The following is a 19,331-nucleotide window of genomic DNA, read 5'->3' as shown; positions in this document are numbered from 1 at the left end:
GTGAGTTACTGAACCTTTCAAAATGTCTGTAAAATAGGGATAATAATAGTATTTGCCTTACTGGAGATGTTAGTAGCTAGCTAAGTAATTGTTAGTAGATAACTTAGTATAGGTATATAGCATAGTGACTACCAGATAGTAAGCAATGAAATGTCAGCTGATTGTTTTTAGTATTAGCATCATCCTTTACGAAAGACCTATTTTTTTTTCTTATTTTGGTAATAAATATGTTATTGTGAAAAATTAAAAAGTCCTAAGATTAATTTGGAAAGAAAAGTCAAGTAAATATGTTTATTCCTAGAATAAAGAAAACTTCCATTGCTTTTGAACATGGTAGCTGTTTTATTTATTTTTTTTAATCCGTAGTTGGGTTCATTTAATGAACCCAAATTAGTTGGCTTGTCTTTGCATGCATAATTATTTAAGATAGGAAGCCTTTTAAAGACTAAAGGACTATTGATCTGTTTTAAGAATACTTTTTATAAGCCTGCGTTAATAACCAAAATTCATCACATTTACATGGCATGAAACATTCAGGAAATGCTAATACAGTTTGGTCTCTTTGGAGTTATAGCATATAATTTATTTTTATTCTGAACTTTTAAAAATTTTATGACCTAATATGAACTTTTAATTATATTTGCAAAGTTATGTGTCTACCTAGCACAGGAACGCACCAAGCATGTTCCTGCCCCCATGTTCTTTGTACTTTTTGTTCCCTTTGTCTAGGATCCTTTCTCCCTAATTATGGCCCAGCCTTGGGGCCCTCAGGTCAATCACAGCTCTGTAAAAGGGTCATCTACTTTTGAGAGATGTTCTCTCGTCTATCTTAAATGTCACTCTCCATCCTATCATACTATTTTCTGTCACTGCCAAGCATTATGTTATATACTCTTGTTTGTTTTTAAAATCACTTTTCCATTAGAATAATAAATGGGCAGGAAATTTGTTTTCTTTACTGCTGATTCCCACCTTATGTGATACACAGGGAGGGGCCTGGCACATTACAAGCATTAATAAATATTTGGTAAGTGAATAAATCATTGGCATTGATCAAATTAAAACAGTTTTATTGAATAGATGGGGAGAAAGAATCCATGAACCAATTTTAAATAATTATTTCTGTGAGATTTTTAAGGTATTTATGCTCATAAAAATAAACCATTTAAAAAGACTAGATTATCTCCACCCTGCCTCCGCCCAAAAAAAAGAAAAACAGAATTTAAAGTTTAGAGTACTGTGTATACATTATAAACTGTCAGTCTAGAGGCGTGATTGAGAACACCAGCTTACCTTACAGCAGTGAGACTGCACAATTCTTCACTTGCTCAAGGTTCATTTCCGTATTGTGTTTCCTGTCTATGATCTAGTCCAGTGCCTGGTACATAGTTAAGGTAGTTAGGAAATGTTCGTTGGGTGAGTGAATGAATCTGTAAAATGAGTAAAATCATGAATTAGGTCCCAGTTTCCCAAAAGTTTTCCTAAGGACCCTTGAATAAGAGCTTCTGGAATAAAATGGATCAATCAGTTTGGGAAACACTATTTCATTGATTCTCAAACTTGTGTGTGCATCAGAATCAGCTGGAGGGCTGGTAAGTACAATCTGTTAGGTTTACCGTACCCATCTCCATGTTTGAGTCAGGGCACTGAATTTCTAATAAGTTCTGAGGTGGTAAAGGTGATGCTGGTCCTGCTGGAAGTGCACGTTGATAACCCCTGCTATGTCTATGTTCCTGTTGGGGTGGTTCACCTAGTGTATTGAAAGGTTTGAGAAGCTCTGCAGAAAGGAAAGCTGTTTGAGTCTTAACTTTTTCTAAAACTTACTTGGCCATAGTGCCCCTCCTTTGTATCTTGTATATGTGTATGAGGTGTAATCAAACAATACAGTGAATGTTTAAATAAAAAAAATATTACAGTAAAAGACACATTGCCATTAATCCCCCTCAAAATACTCACCTCACTCCAAACACACATCCCATCATTCTTGCCATTTTCTGAAGCAGTTCTGGAAGTCCTCTTTTGTGAGTGTCTTTAGTTACACTGCTGTGGCTGCCTCTATGTCTTGACATTGTGACTTTGGGGAAGAGCCAGAAGTTGCACAGTGCCAGATCCAGTGAATAAGGTGGATGAGGACACACCATAATGTTTTTATTTGACGGAAATTGCCATATATATACCAGGAGCAATGTGTGACATGGAGCATTGTCATGGTGGAGGATGATTTACAGCACACTTTGAAACATACCTTCTTTCAGCTGTACCTCATATCTGACTGCACCGAACAAGTTGAAACTTGTCACATACTGTTACTAAGGTTCGCTGCACCTCTTCCCGTATTGAACATACTGCCTTTCCACTGGATGACACTCGACAGCAGCATTCATGTATTTTGTGATCACAACAGAAAGGGTCCGTGTCAGACATCGTTTCTGGTATGGCAATTTCTGTCAAATAAAAACATTATGATGTGTCCTCATCCACCTTATTTACCAGATCTGGCACCATCTGACTTCTGGCTCTTCCCCAAAGTTAAAAGGACCATGAAGGTGAATGTTTTGAGTCAATTCAGAACATCAAGATAGCCACAACACAACTGAAGACACTCACAAAAGAGGACTTCCAGAATTGCTTCAGAAAGTGGCACGAATGAGGGGACAAGTGTGTTCAAAGCAAGGGGGAGTATTTTGAAGGGGATTAATGGCAAAGTGTGTCACTGCAATACATTTTTAAAAATTTAAACATTCACTGTATTTTGTGGTCATACCTTGTATATATGTGTGCATGTGAGTCTGTCTATTAATCATCTATCACATTACACACAATGCCTGTTAACATACATGGATCTATTGCTCTGTGGTCCACATACTTTCAGAAGGAGCCAAGTCACATCTGTGGTGCTTTCCACATACAAAATTATGGTATTTAATTTCTTTTTTATATGCTTGGGTAGCTGAATACTTTAATTGTGTTATGAGTGAAACCCTCAGAATTGAATCCTGTTGCAGAGTTAAAAGAGAATATAATATTCATGATCTGCATGGAAATGTTTGTGTACATTGACTTACTTATTTGAAGTTTATAAACATTTGTATATATTTTTTGATTCTTGCTAATGTACGTTTGGGATAAATATAGGAATGTGTAGCAGGAAGAATTTCATGACAATTAAGCCCAAAATGATGAAATGATTTATTTTTCAGTATCTTTTATGCCTTTTATTCATACGTTTATTTCTATTATGGTTGGTTTTAATGTGCCAAACACATTTTCAGAACTTTCGGTCATGGCAAAATTAGGAAATGATATTTTATCATGAGAGTTGAGTTTTCTCTAGATAAAGATTAAATCTTAGCTAATATCTCCTTTTCCCTAGTTGTATTTTGAAATTTAGCTTAATCTTGTCTCCTGGTGCAGCATTCTACTTTGCATGTCAGATTTTGTTGATTTAACTTCATTTTTAAATACGGTTTTGCTTACTCTGCTCTTCTGTGTCAAAGAGTAATGGATACAATACGAGATTAGGATAATTAATAGAAAGGGGATATTTGAGGAAGAAGATGATTACAAGCTCTTCAGATGTTAAATGTAGTAGAGAAGAGTCTTCAAACTTGAATATAATGGAATGCTTTGTGTTCCCCAAGGCCGTGGATCTTTCCATTGATGAGTCCAGCTTGACCGGAGAGACAACACCTTGTTCTAAGGTGACAGCTCCTCAGCCAGCTGCAACTAATGGAGATCTTGCATCAAGAAGTAACATTGCCTTCATGGGAACTCTCGTCAGATGTGGCAAAGCAAAAGTACTTATTTTTCTCGTTTGAAAATAGCACTTCCTTTGTTTTCAACTATTTTGTCAGTTCTTTTTTGCTAATTTTATGTGGATTTTTTCAAAATACGAGGCAAAGCAACGACAGAATTGAATCTAACTCTTGACAGCTGTTTGTGTGAGGAAAATCTGTGTCCCTGAGGTATAATATGGTTGTTCATAGTTCTGCCATTTACCAGATAATGGATCCTTTAAAACTTAGTCCTCAGTACCTTTTTTTTTAGATGGATACAGCAGCTCATGGATATGTTCATTATTGGTTAAATAAAATTTTAATTGTTATGGTACTGGACATAATATTCTGACTACATATCATTCACTTACTGATTGATTTCAAATATTTCGTTTACTGAATTCTAATATTTTACAAATATAAAAGGAAGTCATCATTCAGTAGCATTTGAGGGGAAAAAAGGAAACTACATTAAATGTCGACACTGCTGAGTATAAGATTCAAATTGATCCAAAAATGGGCTTCAGATTGAGTTTAATAATAAGTTTAATGAAATGTTTGTTTTCAAGGTTTGTATCACAGGGTGTAAAAACTAATTATTTGTTAGTAACATCAAAAAGTAAATTTGCTAAGGGAACCTTGGTTATGTGTGTCAGATATCTTGATTGTGGGCAAGTCTTTGAAGAAATGAATGAACCATTGTGTTTTTTTAGTTGAAAGAGGTGATTCCATCTGAATATAAATGTATTTTCCTCTTTTTCCCTTTAGGGCATTGTTATTGGAACAGGAGAAAATTCTGAATTTGGAGAGGTTTTTAAAATGATGCAAGCAGAAGAAGTGAGTACTTAGTTTGTTAATGATGTATTAGTTTCAATTCTGACATTCTCATTGTAAATAGAGGAAGAGAAAATATTGGTGGATTATTTTATATACTGTTGAAAATAATATTTTATTCGGAATATCATTCAGTTAATCTGTGCTTAAAAACATAATTAGAAAGCCTGTAATTGGAAGCGTTGGATTGGCATTGTTAATATTCTGAAAAATTTTAATAAATGTTTATGGCATATTTTGAAGGATAAAAAGTTTTGTTTATAGGATAAAAAGATTTGTAGCCAATTATTTGTAGGGCTAATTCTTTTTGAAATTAGCTTTATCATATTTTAAAGATTACTAAAAAGTATCTTTGTACCTCAGAACATGTCTTCTACCAAAATTCCCAACTTTACATAATTCCAAGTAACGGAATTGCTAAAGATTGCTAAATAGAACAATGTGGAAGATATTCTTGTTTTAGCATTTTGAAGATTACTTCTCTGATTTAAAGTACTTTCTTACATAAAAAAGAACTTGAATTCTGCAGGTGTCATATTCTCCCCAAGTCACCTGGGTTTCTCAGTTAACCTGCCAAGACCCCAGTGTTCATGATGCAGTGCAGAGATCATTTCAAGAACCTTGGCAGTGAGGGGACCGCTAGAGAGAGGACTCAGCAGTTCAGGGAGCTAACAGGATACGCGCATGTTTGGGTTACGCGCATGTTTATGGGTATGGAAAGGAGAGACATGGGAAAAGCAAGGGGCAGCTGATAGTAAAGAAGTCCTGGAGAAGCTGATAGAAAGATCAGATTTTTCCTGAAAGAGACATAGGAGCCTGGACCTTTTAGAAGTCTAAGCCTCAGTTTCCTCCGTGAAAGGGGTACTATTTACCTTGAGGGCGAGTTGTGTGTGTTAGCACTAGCATGGGTGTGTCAAGCCCTTAGCAGAGTCCCGGGCACTTAGTATAGCTCACTGAATTTAGGCAGTTGTAGTGACGTTCTTCTCCAATTTGTCAAGGCACCGAAAACCCCTTTGCAGAAGAGCATGGACCTCTTGGGAAAACAACTTTCCTTTTACTCCTTTGGTATAATAGGTAAGAGAAGAGTGAGTATGTATATTTCATGTATTTACTTAAGGTTTTTTACCCTTTTTTTGAGTGGGAATGGAAGTTTAGATACATACATCAATTTATTTATTTAACTAATTTTTAGCTTTATGACTAGTTTTTTAAATTATAAAACTAACCCCTTCCCGTTGTTTTTTTTCCTGCAATATAAAACAGAATGCTGTTTAATTTCTATAATCAAAGAGCATTTCTGTAAACATGGTATTTGTCTTTCTAGTCTTCAACAAAATGTGATAGTATAGTTTTATGGACTGCGTTTCTTTTTTTTGTTTTCTTATGTCCTATTCACAGATCTTAAATACCTTGTCATTAAATAGATGCTCACTTAAAACAAATTGAAAAGTTTTATAGTATTCCATATATTTATAGTATACATATACTGTGTGTGTGTGTCCTCTCAGACATTTACATAGATTTTTTTGAGTTTTTGAATTATGTAAATGATTCTTTGGTGCAAGTAATTTTATTGTAAACACTTCTTGTTTCATTAGGATAAATTCTTATAAGTAAAATTATTGGGTCAAATAGTAGTATCCAATGTAATATTTAAATCTTTGGCATGTTTTTAAATGTTTTTGTTTTATGTTGCCAAATACCCTTCATCAGCAGGGTAAAAGTAAAAATGTCTCTATTCTAGAGCTGTTGCCAACTTTGTCATTAACTTAATAGGTGCATAAAAGACTTCTTATTATTTTATTTCACAGTTTATTATAAGAGTAACTGAACACTTTGTCATATGTGTGTTGGTCCGTTTTTATGACCTGCCAATCTAATTCTTTCTCTTGTGGCTAGAGTCTCAGATTGATAACAGCTCTTTGTATAATTAGGTTATCTTTTGTTTAAATTACAAGTATTTTTTTCTCTTAATTTTTAAATTGCCTTTGAAGCATATATAATAAAGTTGGTGGAGAGCAGGGAGATGTATGCAACTGAAATTTCTTCTTGCCCTGAGTCTCTGGTTGCACCTCTTATTGATAATCTCTACAATTATGGTTTCTGTCTGTTCTAGTCTTAGAGGCTTTCCCAGCCCCATGCTGGGAAAATCTTTATAAGTACATTTATCTAGACATCACTCTACTACTTTAGTTTTTATTTTTCACACTTAATTTTACTATTTTATTTAGAATTTATTTTAGTACAGGGCTTAAGGTAGTGTTGTAACCTTTTTGTTCAAAAGTTAATTATCCCAGTGCCATCAGTTCTACAGTCCCTTCTTTATTCACTGAGTTTAAAGGACATCTTTATTATACATTAAACACTTGCATGAATTTTGGAGTCTTTCCTCCTTTTCTTTAATTCTTCCATGATGTTATTTCAATTGTTCTTGCTAACTTACTGTTTTAAATCAGTAATGCATTTTTAAAGCAGTATTTCTGCTATGCTGTTTCAGTGAAAATAATACCTTAATTATTCTATTGATCCATCTGTCTTCATCATAAACATGAAGTAGAAGGTAGAAAGTAGAAGTAGAAGGTATTTTATTCCTTCCTCTATTTCATTCCTCTTGTTTAATTGATGGGTATGTTCTCATAGCTTCCTTCATTTGATTATTGCTACTTTCTAGGACTTACAGTGAATTTGATAAATTGAAGAGTATTTGCCAATTAAATTTTTCCAGTTTATATTAACACTGTACCATGAAACCACTTCAGACTTAGGGATTGAAAAATCTTTCAACTTTATGATTACCTGGTTTTAATATAATGCACTGGACATAATTTTATTGTTTAGATAGTATATGCAGTAGATTAAGAGTCAAGATCAAAATTAGGGGTCAGCAGACTTCTTTGTTTTTGGGGGGTGGGGAAATGGCCAGCTAGTAAATATTTTAGTCTTTGGTCCATAGAGTCTCTGTTGGAAATATTCCATTCTGCCATCAACATGAAAGCAACTATAGATAATACATAAACGAATGGGTGTGGATATGTGTCAACAATATTTATAAAAATATGCAGGAGGCCTATAGATTGTAATTTTTTGACCCCGGTATAGTTCATTGGACATAATTTATTTTGTTAGGAGAGTATTTAGGATAGGGTTTTAGATGGCCATGATCTGGATTATTATTTTGTAGTTAGAAAAATGAAGAAAACCTGGTTTTAAATGTCCATATTGATTTAGAATACAATAAAGTTACTTTATTAAAACTCTGATCATATTGTTTTTTTCTCACAAAACCAGGTAGTTCACCCTTTGCACCCCTCCTTTTCAAAGACAAGCTAAAGCAGAGAATATGGAATCAGTTGTTTCATTTATGTTGATTTTTAAATTTTTAAATGCCATAAAAATAATTTTTAAATGTTAATGCACTTTTAGATGTCTTAAGTAAGATATATCACTCTTTGAACCAAGTCCTAAGTACTCCTTTGTTTGCAGTACAAACTTGATGTGTGATTTCTAGATACTAAATTATGAGAAGTAAAGTTCCAGGGTTTATTTTTGCAAAGCTGATAATAAATAGAAGACCTGTATATGTCTTATGCTAGCTTCTTTTTTCCCCATTATATGAAAGTACTGGTAATATTTTCTCATACTGGTAACTCTCAGGTACATATTATTGCTTTAAGGGATGGGTGGCAGCTATGGCAACAAAAGGTAAAGCTGTGTATTATGTGTGCATGTGTGCATACACACGATTAACTTTAAGTAGCATTAACTTTAATTTCCCCTGCTAAATGGTATTTCGTAAAATCTTGTAATAATCATGATCAATATACTTTCCCTTTGATATCAAGGAACTTTTAGGCTGCCCTTATCTTGTTATTCTATCCCTTCTACACCTAGATGATTTTATATAAATGGAAAAATAGCTGTTTTATTCTGTTCCAGGTATCATCATGTTGGTTGGCTGGTTACTAGGAAAAGATATCCTGGAAATGTTTACTATTAGTGTAAGGTAAGTTCTAGTGGTTTGTTTATAAATGGAAGTCTCTTTTGCCTCTCATTTCTCTGATAGACATTGCCTGCATTCAATTATGGAGGTAATATATGAGCTCATAGGGCATAATATCGCTAAATAGTTCAGAATTCATATATTGAAATGAAGTCTAGGAAAATGAAAACTGGCATATATGGTAGTGGAGAAAACCTAGCACATACTAAGATCTGGTATTATCAAGCCAATATTGCATTTTTATATATAAATAGACAATTAAGGATTGACAAACTGAATACTAGCAGCATGAGAGAGAAAGACCATAATACAGAATAATCAATTTCAGTGGAAAATGAAAAATTCAAGAAATAGAAGAAAAATAAAAAATAAACAGCGTTTTTATTTTCAGAGAATTGTGAAGAAACTATATTCATGATAGAAAAGGATCACAGAACAAAAAAAGAGTTTTTAGAAATTAAGATTATGATTGCTGAAATTAAAAATTTCAATATCAGGGCTGTAATGTACAGTTGAAGAGGACTCCCAAAAAGTAGAGTAAGAAGTCCAAAACAGAGAATGAAGTAAAATTGACAGAGAATAATTCAATACCGTATTTAACTAATAGAAGTTTCAAAAAGAGATACGAAATTACATAAGAAATTATACATGAATAATTTCTCAATCTGAAGCCAGACATAAATCTTTATACTTTGAAAAGATTCTCTAAATGCCACCCAGGATGAAAAAAACTCCAGCCTAGATACATCATTGTGAAACGAAAGCAGACAAATCAGGTCATCTATAAAGGAAGGATAATTAGATGGGTATCAGACTTTTCATTCGCAACTGCAGTTTCCATCACAGAGTCTTTTTGGGCTCTACTAAATATTTCAACTCACAAAACTCATAAGTCACACCTGGCAATTGTAGGCACCCCTCCTCTGAGAGCCCTTGCAGCAGGTCATGTAGCAGTTCAGCTTAGGACATGGAGATGAGATGCTCTTGTGAGTGCAGGAGCTCCCCTAGGTGAGAACTACCTCGTAGTCCACAGTAGCCACATCTCTGGAAACACATGCTTAGGTCCAGTTGTCACTACACTCAGGAAGCCCAAAGCTGTGGCTTCCTCTAAGGTAATTATAATTCTCCCAGTCTATAGGCAGTTTATCAGTCAGCAGATCCCATGATCATAAGCAGTGCTGCCTAGCAACATAGTTGACATATACTACCCTTATCAGGTCACTAGGGAACAGAGCTAGAGATTTAACCAATACAGAAAGGGAAAAGGATTTTATTAACCCTTCATTCATAATAACATTGGATTACATTAGAAGACAGTGGGGCAGTACTGTCAAAGTATGAGGGGAAATGATTTTAAGTCTACAAATCTAGGCCTAGCCAAAGTATCAATCCAGTTAATTATAAATAGATAGGCAGACAATCAGAAAATTTATCCCTTCCCTATCCTTGTATGAATTCCAGCAAAAGGAGAGTAAAAAATAGGAAGATGATGATGTGTGGGCTATAAGTAAGAGTGGAGCTCACCTAGGCATCTAAGGAAAAGAAATCCTGGATGGCAGCTCTGTAGTAGGTCTAAGAAGTAATAGTTCAAGAATTAAAACAAAAATCAATAGATTAAAAAAATTGAATGGATTACAAGGAATATGTAGGATGAATAAAAAAAGATATTTGTGATATGGAGAAGGAGTATATTTTTTCCTAAAATGGTCAAAAATACAATTTGAAAATCTTGGTTTAAATCTGTACAAAAAAGCCTTGGGTTAGATACAGATTAAATTTAAAATAGAGCATGAGTTTGAGATACTGTTGGTATATTATCTGTTGGACTCATTTTTAACTTTTGAGGCTTTGTTTTTTAGCGGTTCTAATTATTTGCGAAGTCGACAAATTAGTGATTTTTATTTCTGCTTAAAAGGTCTTCCAAAGCACAAAACATTTAAAAAATTTTTAATAGAATAAAACTCATTCTATTTTGCAATTATCATATGTATCCATATACCTGTGTTGTAGGATCTTTAGTGGCCTTATTTCTCCTTTGTCTTGAAACATTTTGCTATTTCTTTATCCTAGCAATTATTTTAACAATTATTTCCAACCGTGCTAAAAATGAGTAAAACAGAAGAGTGATGAGATTGCTTATAAGTTGATGTAATAATAAAGTAAAATATCACTATTGTATTATCCTTTAATTTTCTTATGTTGCCCAAAGTATTACATCACCTTTAAGAAGGTATAAAAGAAGTCTGGAGATACAATCTTTGTATTTTTTTTTTTTTGCATTCATTAAACAAAGTTGAGAATTCAGAATTTTTAGTTTTCTACCATAATGGCAACAAATAGTTGACAGAAGAATTTTCACAATTATTAGACAAAACAGAAGACGAATTCAAAGAGACAACCACTGTAGGTTCTACAATGATGAAAGTGAAATTGAATCACATAAGTGAAATCTCAACAGTTTGAATCCTTGGATGGTGATACAAGTATATGTCCTGTTGTGCCTGGCTTCTTTCACTTAGCATCAAGTTTTCAATGTTCGTCCATGTTATAGCATGTGTTAGTATTTCATTCCCTTTTATGGCTGAATAATTCTCCAATATATGGATAGACACGTGGGCTGTTTCCATCTTTTGGCTATTGTCACTGGTGCTGCCGTGAACATAAATGTACAAGTTTTGTCTCAACGTCTGTTATTATCTATGTTTATAGACGAGGAAACTGAATTACAGAGGTGGAGTAATAATAACTCAGGGTCACACAGGTAAAAATTGGTGAAGCCACGGGTACAAATCTAATCAATCTGATGTCAGACCCTATAGTCTTTACTGCTTGATCTGATAGCTATTAGGTGTCCAGTAAATGTCAATCAACTTTCCCTTTCTTTTGAGGCCATTTTTGAGTGTTGACAATATTAATTTTGCGTTTTTATTTACTACTATTTTAAGTAACAGACATTTGAAATTATAGTTGTGGTTGCTATTTTACTTAAATTTCCATACTATGTATATATCGGTTACAGTTTGGCTGTAGCAGCAATTCCTGAAGGTCTTCCCATTGTGGTCACAGTGACTCTAGCCCTTGGTGTTATGAGAATGGTGAAGAAAAGGGCCATTGTGAAAAAACTGCCCATTGTTGAAACTCTGGGTAAGTCTGTGGTAAGAGCATACTTACGCAATGATGTGTTAGTTTACATCAACACTGAGTTATCTTTGGGTTTTATAATTTTTGTCTTAGAGGTTTGCATAGTGGTGTTTGGCTTGTGGCAATGTTGAATATGATTTTAATAACCAAAAAAGTAACTGAAAGTGCATATCACTCAGGACGGGACTTTTAGAGAAATCTTTTTGTGTTTCGGAATGTTGTAATGATTAAATCATGTTTTTAAAAAAATCCATATAACAAATGAAACCTTGGAATAAAATTAGTAGAATTTTTTCTTTTGACATCTCAGGAAAGATAATTGATAATTATAGATCCTAAAATGTCATACTTGAGTTGAATTTGCTTATAAAAATAGTAAGTATACAATAGTTATATTGCTGTAACATAACTTTATATGCAGTATGAAAATTGTGATAACTTTATGCTATGAAACTTCTTTTAAATTTAAACGTTTTAAATTTAGGAATCCAGAATTTTTGAATTTAATTTATAGTTTTAATTTTATTATCGAGAAGGCAAAATACCTTAAAATACTGATTGAAAAAATTATATAGGTTTATATTTAGGTACCCTCGAGACTCTCTAGAAAATGTCTCATATAAAATTATTATATAAAGCTAATATTGAGTAGCTTTATAGAAACTCAACTGTAAATAAGTAAGAAAACGTCAGTATCAGGATCTCATTTTTAATTTTAGTTTCAGAAACTATGTTGAAGCAAATGTGATGAGAATAAACAGTCTAAAATTACCAGTGAGCTTGGTTTTTACAAAATTCACAGTGTTTAATTTGTTTTCAATGAGAACATTTATTTCTCTTTGACTTTTGGTGACATGTAACGATTTATTCTTTAGGCTGCTGTAATGTGATTTGTTCAGATAAAACTGGAACATTGACGAAGAATGAAATGACTGTTACTCACGTATTTACTTCAGATGGTCTCCATGCTGAGGTAGGCTATAGATTTTTTTTTAATGGCAGTATTCCTTTGTTGAGAAACTTGGTATTTAAAATTCTTAATTATTCCAGTGTTTTACCTTCAAAAAGGCTATAAATTAGTGAGAAGCAGAGCTTTTTCCTTCCCATGTGATTCCACCAAGTCTTGCTCTCTGCTCCACTTATGCACTCCTGTTGTATAGTCCAGAAACTTTGAATCCTCTTTGACACCTCTCTTTTAATCACCCCTACACTCATTCATTGCCAAACCACTGATGCCCTTGATTGATGTGCAGCTTGAAGGATATTTTAGAACCAGATTTTGAGCATGTCACTCCCTAAATTAAGATTCTTTAGTGGTCTCTCAAAGCCCTATGTGTTCTGTCCATTATTTCCTCCTTCAGCCTTATATGCTCCCCTTTGCTCTCTGTGCACCAAATGCACTGGCTTTATGGTTCTTTCAGTGTGAGAAAGTTTCTACTTCAAGAGCTTTGCTGCTGTTCTCACTGTTTAAGATAGTCTAATGCCTCTTTATCCTTTGCACCTCAGTTCCAACCCCACTTCTTTAGGTAATCTTTGTTCACCACCGAGAACTGACCTTATTTTATATACTTTCATAAAACTCCATACCTCTCAGCCGTAAGTCCAAGTAAAATTTCCTGTACCTCTTCTCATTATATTGTAAGTTGTAAAGTGCAAGAACTATGTTGCCAAGCATAGGGCCTAACTCACAGTAGAATAAGTGAATAAATAATAATTACTTTATCTTAAAAATTAGGTATTGGCAGTCTTTTAAGAGGATGCCAGGGTATGTGCATTGGTTAATTTTGAAGCTGGGTGAAGACAAGTTTCAGTCTCACCTACTCTTGGCGGGATTTTTGGCTGGAATGTTCACTAACACTACTTATGGTGGGTACAGTATTTCAAAATGTGTTTATAGCCAATTAAGTGGGCAAAGTGAGCATCAGACAAATTGACAGAAGTTGTACCTAAGTTTATTTAATTCCATTTTACATAGACCTTAAAATGAGACTATTGATATTTAGAGTGTTAGATTTGATTAAGGATACCAAATACTATGTTATTGAATGTACCTTTTCTAGATGACTCAGAAGGGTCGTTGGGGTTACATGTGTTTACATTACATGGTCCAGGAAAGGAAGATACAGGATATAAGTTTCTCTTCTGTTTTAAGCCCATAATTTTATATGTCAAGCATTAACTAACTATTCATTAATTTCTCTCTAAACTGTCTTATTTTTATTGTGAAATTTAACTTTTGGTTGGCTTGGTTTGTTTTAGCCAAATGGAGTCACTATATGGCTTGTCTCTACCTCTGATTTTTAAAACTGGTGTGTAATGCTATGTGAAAGTTGTAAGTGCTAGGGTAAATCACTTAATGTCCGCATATTTGCATATTTGTAAAAAGAATTCTGCTTTTGTCTAGATTACAGGTTTGTCATGAATGTTAGATATGGTAATGGATTTGAATTTTTTGCAAATCGTAGTATGTTATATAAAATGTAATATTACATAAATTTAAGCTCACTTATGTATAGAGATTTTTACGGTTTAGATGTATTTTTAATATTATAAATAGGAACTATAAGATATTAGTTATAGTAACAATTAATATTGTTTCTACTTATGATCTGTACATTATTACAATAATATAATTAATTATTAGTATAAGTAGCAATAGGTTTATCATTGTGAAAATGGCAATCTATATTCCTTTAACTATTAAATGTTGTTCTTTTAGGCAAATTTAGATGCCTTTTTAGGTTTAGACACTAACAGTGTCCTGATGTATAAAATAAAATGAACACAATTCATCATAGTTTTTGGTTTTCCTAAGTATTGTCAATGTCTGTTGGTTGTATTATTGACCCCACTTTATGTTGCTTAGGTTACTGGAGTTGGCTACAATCCGTTTGGGGAAGTGATTGTTGATGGTGATGTTGTTCATGGATTCTATAACCCAGCTGTTAGCAGGATTGTTGAGGTAAGGACTTTATTCTCTGAGAAGGTAACTTTCTTCATAATGACTTTGCCATAGTGATGGGTTCATAGTTTCTGTGTGTTTCTCTTAGGCGGGCTGTGTATGCAATGATGCTGTAATTAGAAACAACACTCTAATGGGGAAGCCAACAGAGGGAGCCTTAATTGCTCTTGCAATGAAGGTATGTGCCTAATCTCTCAACATATAAGACATCACCCTTACAGGAGAACGTGAGGCCATCAATTTCAGTATTAACTGGTTTTAGGTATAAAGTGAAGAAGAATCACACTATTTTCGTTATTTTTACTGCCTTTTGGGAACCAGTTTTAGTCTTCCTGGAACATAGAGCTTTTTCAGTATAACTTTATCTTTTCTATGCAAGGTACACATTAATGACCAGTGATAGATTTCTTCTTATGAGGAAATGTTTCTGTCTTCCGTAATATTTAGAGTTTTGTGTGAAAAGCTTTATAAATGTGTATAATTTCTGATAAAGACTTAACTTTCAAATTAATAAAAAGCAACATTACTTAGTATTTCTTTATAAAGATATTAAAGATATCATGAGAAATCAGCTTTACTTTTTTGCAGTCTTCCTTTTTAAAATGAGTCTGGTTAGAATTTGTGTTGGGGAGATGGGGTGCTGTTCTTAGTGATCATTTCATCTGTTTCTATTGGTCTCTTCTCCTAAGTCCTACATTTGGTTAAATGAGAAACCTAAGGACCAATCTGTTTCTCCCAAACAAAAATAAAATTCCTGGGGGTGGCTGGTTAGCTCAGGTTGCCAGTTCGATCCCCACATGGGCCACTATGAACTGCACCCTCCACAACTAGATTGAAATAACTACTTGACTTGGAGCTGATGGGTCCTGGAAAAATACACTTAAATAAAATAAAATAAAATAAATTTCCTACTTTTAAGAGTAGTCTTTGGAAACTTTGAATCTTGTGTGAAACAGGATATGCCTATAAATGAGGTTGCTTGAATTGAGATCCAATATAGAAAAGGTTATTATAACATATTTCAGAAAATAAAATTGATATTTTTAGAATTTATGTTTCCTTAACAGAGAGTAACATTTATCATTTGTTCTCCTTATAACTAAAATAGCATAGTATAGCTTTTTAAAACATATTCAAAAGTTGAATCTTTTAACAATTATTTACTGTGTTATATTTAGCTTTACCTCTTTGGGAGATAAATAATGTGAAACCACTTCCTTATGGGTGGGGGCCTCACATTTTAGGTAGGAAGTTAACACTGATGTGCTTGGAACAAATAAAAGGCAGACCAAGATAGTAGACAGTGAAGTCCTAAATTTAGGACACTGAGCCACGTATAAGAACAGTGCAAATTCAGACTTGGGACCTGGGCTTTGAAGGATAGGAATGGTTTAGATAGTGGGTAAACTAGGGAAAGAGCAAGAATAAAAGCATAGATGAATAAATAGCATAGAATGGATTGTGGCTTTTGAATTGGCTAACCTGGATGAAATGAAAGGAGTTTGAATAACCCATAGGAGTTTTAAATACGCCATATGGTGGATTTCTGGAGGAGCCTTGAAAGCCAGGAAGAACAGTCTGAACATATTTTGATAGACAACAAAAAGTCAACAAAAAGCAATAAACGAGGTTTTTGAGTAGTTTAAAAAATATTTTTGAATATTTGGAGGAAAATGCAGAAGATATTAGCAAAGAGAACAACTGCATGACGTTGGTAGTAGTCAGAATATCAAGTGGTAGGGTGTAAGGGAGTAGGATAGTAACATCAGGCAAGATAGAGTTGAATCCCTAAGCAGTGAAGAATTGAATCTAAAATGTCTATTGATCATAAATGTCTACTGCTGATTATTGTTTGAGTACCTTTATTTATCTGTATGCCTCCTCCTTCCAGAATTTGAGTCCGTAGAGATTTTAATATAGTCAGTGTTGAAGATTTGGTCTATATGTAGTCTGCGTAGCATGCCTGTATCTACACACCCAGGCTTTCACGTTGAACATGTATGCTGCTGTTCAGAAAAATATGGTGCATATATAGAGTACTGCTATTCTGTTACCATTATTTGTAAAATAAACCAGGTATCTCTAGCCAGCCCAGCTACAAGTTATGACCGTTGTTCTTTGTTAAAAGAAAAAATAGTCACATGTTGGTGAGAGTTAATTTTGTTTTTGTGCCATATAGATGGGTCTTGATGGACTTCAACAGGACTATATTCGAAAAGCTGAATACCCTTTTAGCTCTGAACAAAAGTGGATGGCTGTGAAGTGTGTACACCGAACACAGCAGGTATCCTTCCATTTATAGAATACTTATTATATCTTGTTTAACATAGATGACTATTTTTCATATACTGTCCATCTTTAGATTTCAACAAAGCAAAGCTTAACAAATACCTGTTGCTTTAGAGTGTATGTAATTCACAGTATATTTATTCTCACATTCTCTTTGAATTCATGCATAGATATACCCAGTTTTGTTATGTGAACAAACAAGTTAAATCAGTTGGAGCTTAGTCTCAGTCTTCTAGAGCTTGTGACATTAGATCTTTTAACACATCTGTGTTCTTTCACTAAAGGAGTGTCTTGTCTTCAGAACAAACTAAAGCACATTATTTTATGGAAAAGTAATTACCAAATGTATATAATTCATGTTAGTTAATCCAGCTTATAAACTGGCAAAATGTCATGCACTGATATTTCAAACTACTACCTTGTTCCTGGGTACTTTAGAAATTTTTACACAGTAAGAGTTCTTAGTTATTTACAAAGTACAGTTATATCACTTATAGTTGCTATATACCAGCTTGATGCCTAAACTTACTTTGCCCTTAAAGATATGTATTTGTTATTTTTATATTTCTTTTATTAGGAGTTAATGGTTATGTGTTTTCACCTGTGAGCAAACGGTTTGAAACCAATTACTTCTCTGTAGACAGAGTTCCCTTTCACCCATAATAAACAGGAAACATCATAGTTTTTAAAGAAAGGCAAGTTGACCAACCTTGAATTTGCACATAGAAGTCTGCCAGGAACTCTGTTCATGGGGAGAGGGGCAGGAGTTCTGTCTGATGTTTAAAAGAACTTTAAAGACAATTGGAAAGAAAACTATAAATATAAAATGCCTGATATTTTAAATCTTATAACAGAAAGCTTTCAAAAATTGCATTTGATTAAGGTAATTTTTAGCTCATGTCCCTTGATCCTATAAGTTATATAGCAAGAATACATATATGAGTTTATTTGGAAGGTCTCTTTCTTTACATTTTATGTACTATCACACAGTACTTCAAGATAATGTGGCTCACGTAAAGTTAAACGATTTGACTTGAGCACTTTTGACTCCAACCCCATCAGAGTTGTACATTGGAAGTTGTACATTGAATCTTCTCAGTTGTGGAAATGGGGGATAGGGAGTGGCAGGCTATAAATTTGGAAAGATTGGTGTGATTATTCTTCCCATATGCTGACCTGAAGGGTTTCTCTTATAAAATAAAACCAACCAGTGGAACTAACAAAACCCAAATCGACTGACTTGACTCAGGATCTAGAAGACGTCAGCCTGGCATAGATATGGTAAAGTTAGCATTTTAAAAACAACCCCAATGGCGGAAAGAGTTTGTCTTTAGAGGACTTTTCATTTGAACATTACAATATACATTTATCTCTACTGTCTCCCTGCAACCTGCCAAAACAATGATCAATGAATGAAAGGTAAACTAAAAAAGAGAAAGTATGGGAAAGACTCAGGGTGATCAGGTATCTTTGAGGGTGGAGACTAAGGTCGAAGGCTAAAAACAGGAGATCAGATTGAAATTCTGAGTAAGGAACCAGTAGAACTCCCCCAAGTACCTTTTCTGATTCTTGAGGCCATAGCATGAGCCCTTCTTTAGCCATGTAGAATATCAGAAATCTCATCTTGGGGACAAGACTAGAGGGCAGAATTAAATTGGCTTAAGACTGAAAACAGAGTGATAAAGGGCAGGTCATTGTCCTGAAGGGTAAGCCTGTAGGCCCTAACTCCATTTTCTTAGAGTCTGCAGGCAGGTAACGCCCTACCCTCATTCTAAGTCTGAAGACAGAGAGTTTTAGGGAAGCTAATGCCCCAGGGGGATTCCAACAATAGTATTCCTAACTGAGCTCTTTGTTCATTGGTAGATCTTACCTACTCCTTCATCTCCAGTCTGTAGCCACAGGTTGATAAGCTCTGCCATTCAATGCCCATGGAGCTTCTAGACCTTTAATTGCTTCAGTCTTGAATGTACATGGACAATCAGGAATTGCTGGATATTTGGTAAATATCTTCAGTATTAAAGACACAGACCAAACAGAGATAGGGATCTCAGAGAAACAAAGATAATGCTGGATGCTGAAGAAAATTTCCAAACTATAAAAAGTGACAACAAAATAGAATGTTTTCGAATAAAGTCAAGGAATCTATAAGTAGAACAAAAAAATCTAAGAGATGGACAATATAAAAGATAAGGTATGATAATTAAAAAATAAATATAGGACATACAACATCCACCTAATAGCAGTAACAGGAAGAGAGAACAGAAAATGGGAAGATTTGATCAAATAACACCAGAAAATTTTCCAGGAGGACTTCAGCTTGTAGAATAAA

The 19,331-nt window shown here is 34.0% G+C and overlaps 1 protein-coding gene across 5 annotated transcripts in view; it reads left to right on the top strand.

Annotated features, from left to right (window-relative positions):
- ATP2C1 (ATPase secretory pathway Ca2+ transporting 1) overlaps positions 1-19,331 on the top strand; it is a 111,657-nt gene that overhangs the window by 66,798 nt on the left and 25,528 nt on the right. For all 5 annotated transcript variants that reach the window (XM_081072857.1, XM_081072858.1, XM_081072860.1 and 2 more), the window contains 9 exons: positions 3,642-3,797; positions 4,545-4,613; positions 5,609-5,684; positions 8,547-8,613; positions 11,630-11,754; positions 12,627-12,724; positions 14,618-14,713; positions 14,802-14,891; positions 16,893-16,997. In XM_081072857.1, coding sequence (XP_080928983.1) covers positions 3,642-3,797; positions 4,545-4,613; positions 5,609-5,684; positions 8,547-8,613; positions 11,630-11,754; positions 12,627-12,724; positions 14,618-14,713; positions 14,802-14,891; positions 16,893-16,997 — 882 coding nt within the window. The remainder of the gene's footprint in view (positions 1-3,641; positions 3,798-4,544; positions 4,614-5,608; positions 5,685-8,546; positions 8,614-11,629; positions 11,755-12,626; positions 12,725-14,617; positions 14,714-14,801; positions 14,892-16,892; positions 16,998-19,331) is intronic.

Source organism: Rhinolophus hipposideros, assembly GCF_964194185.1.
Source record: "Rhinolophus hipposideros genome assembly, chromosome: 14".
In the NCBI taxonomy this organism is placed as follows: domain Eukaryota; kingdom Metazoa; phylum Chordata; class Mammalia; order Chiroptera; family Rhinolophidae; genus Rhinolophus; species Rhinolophus hipposideros.
This window is presented reverse-complemented; position numbering and strand designations above follow the sequence as displayed.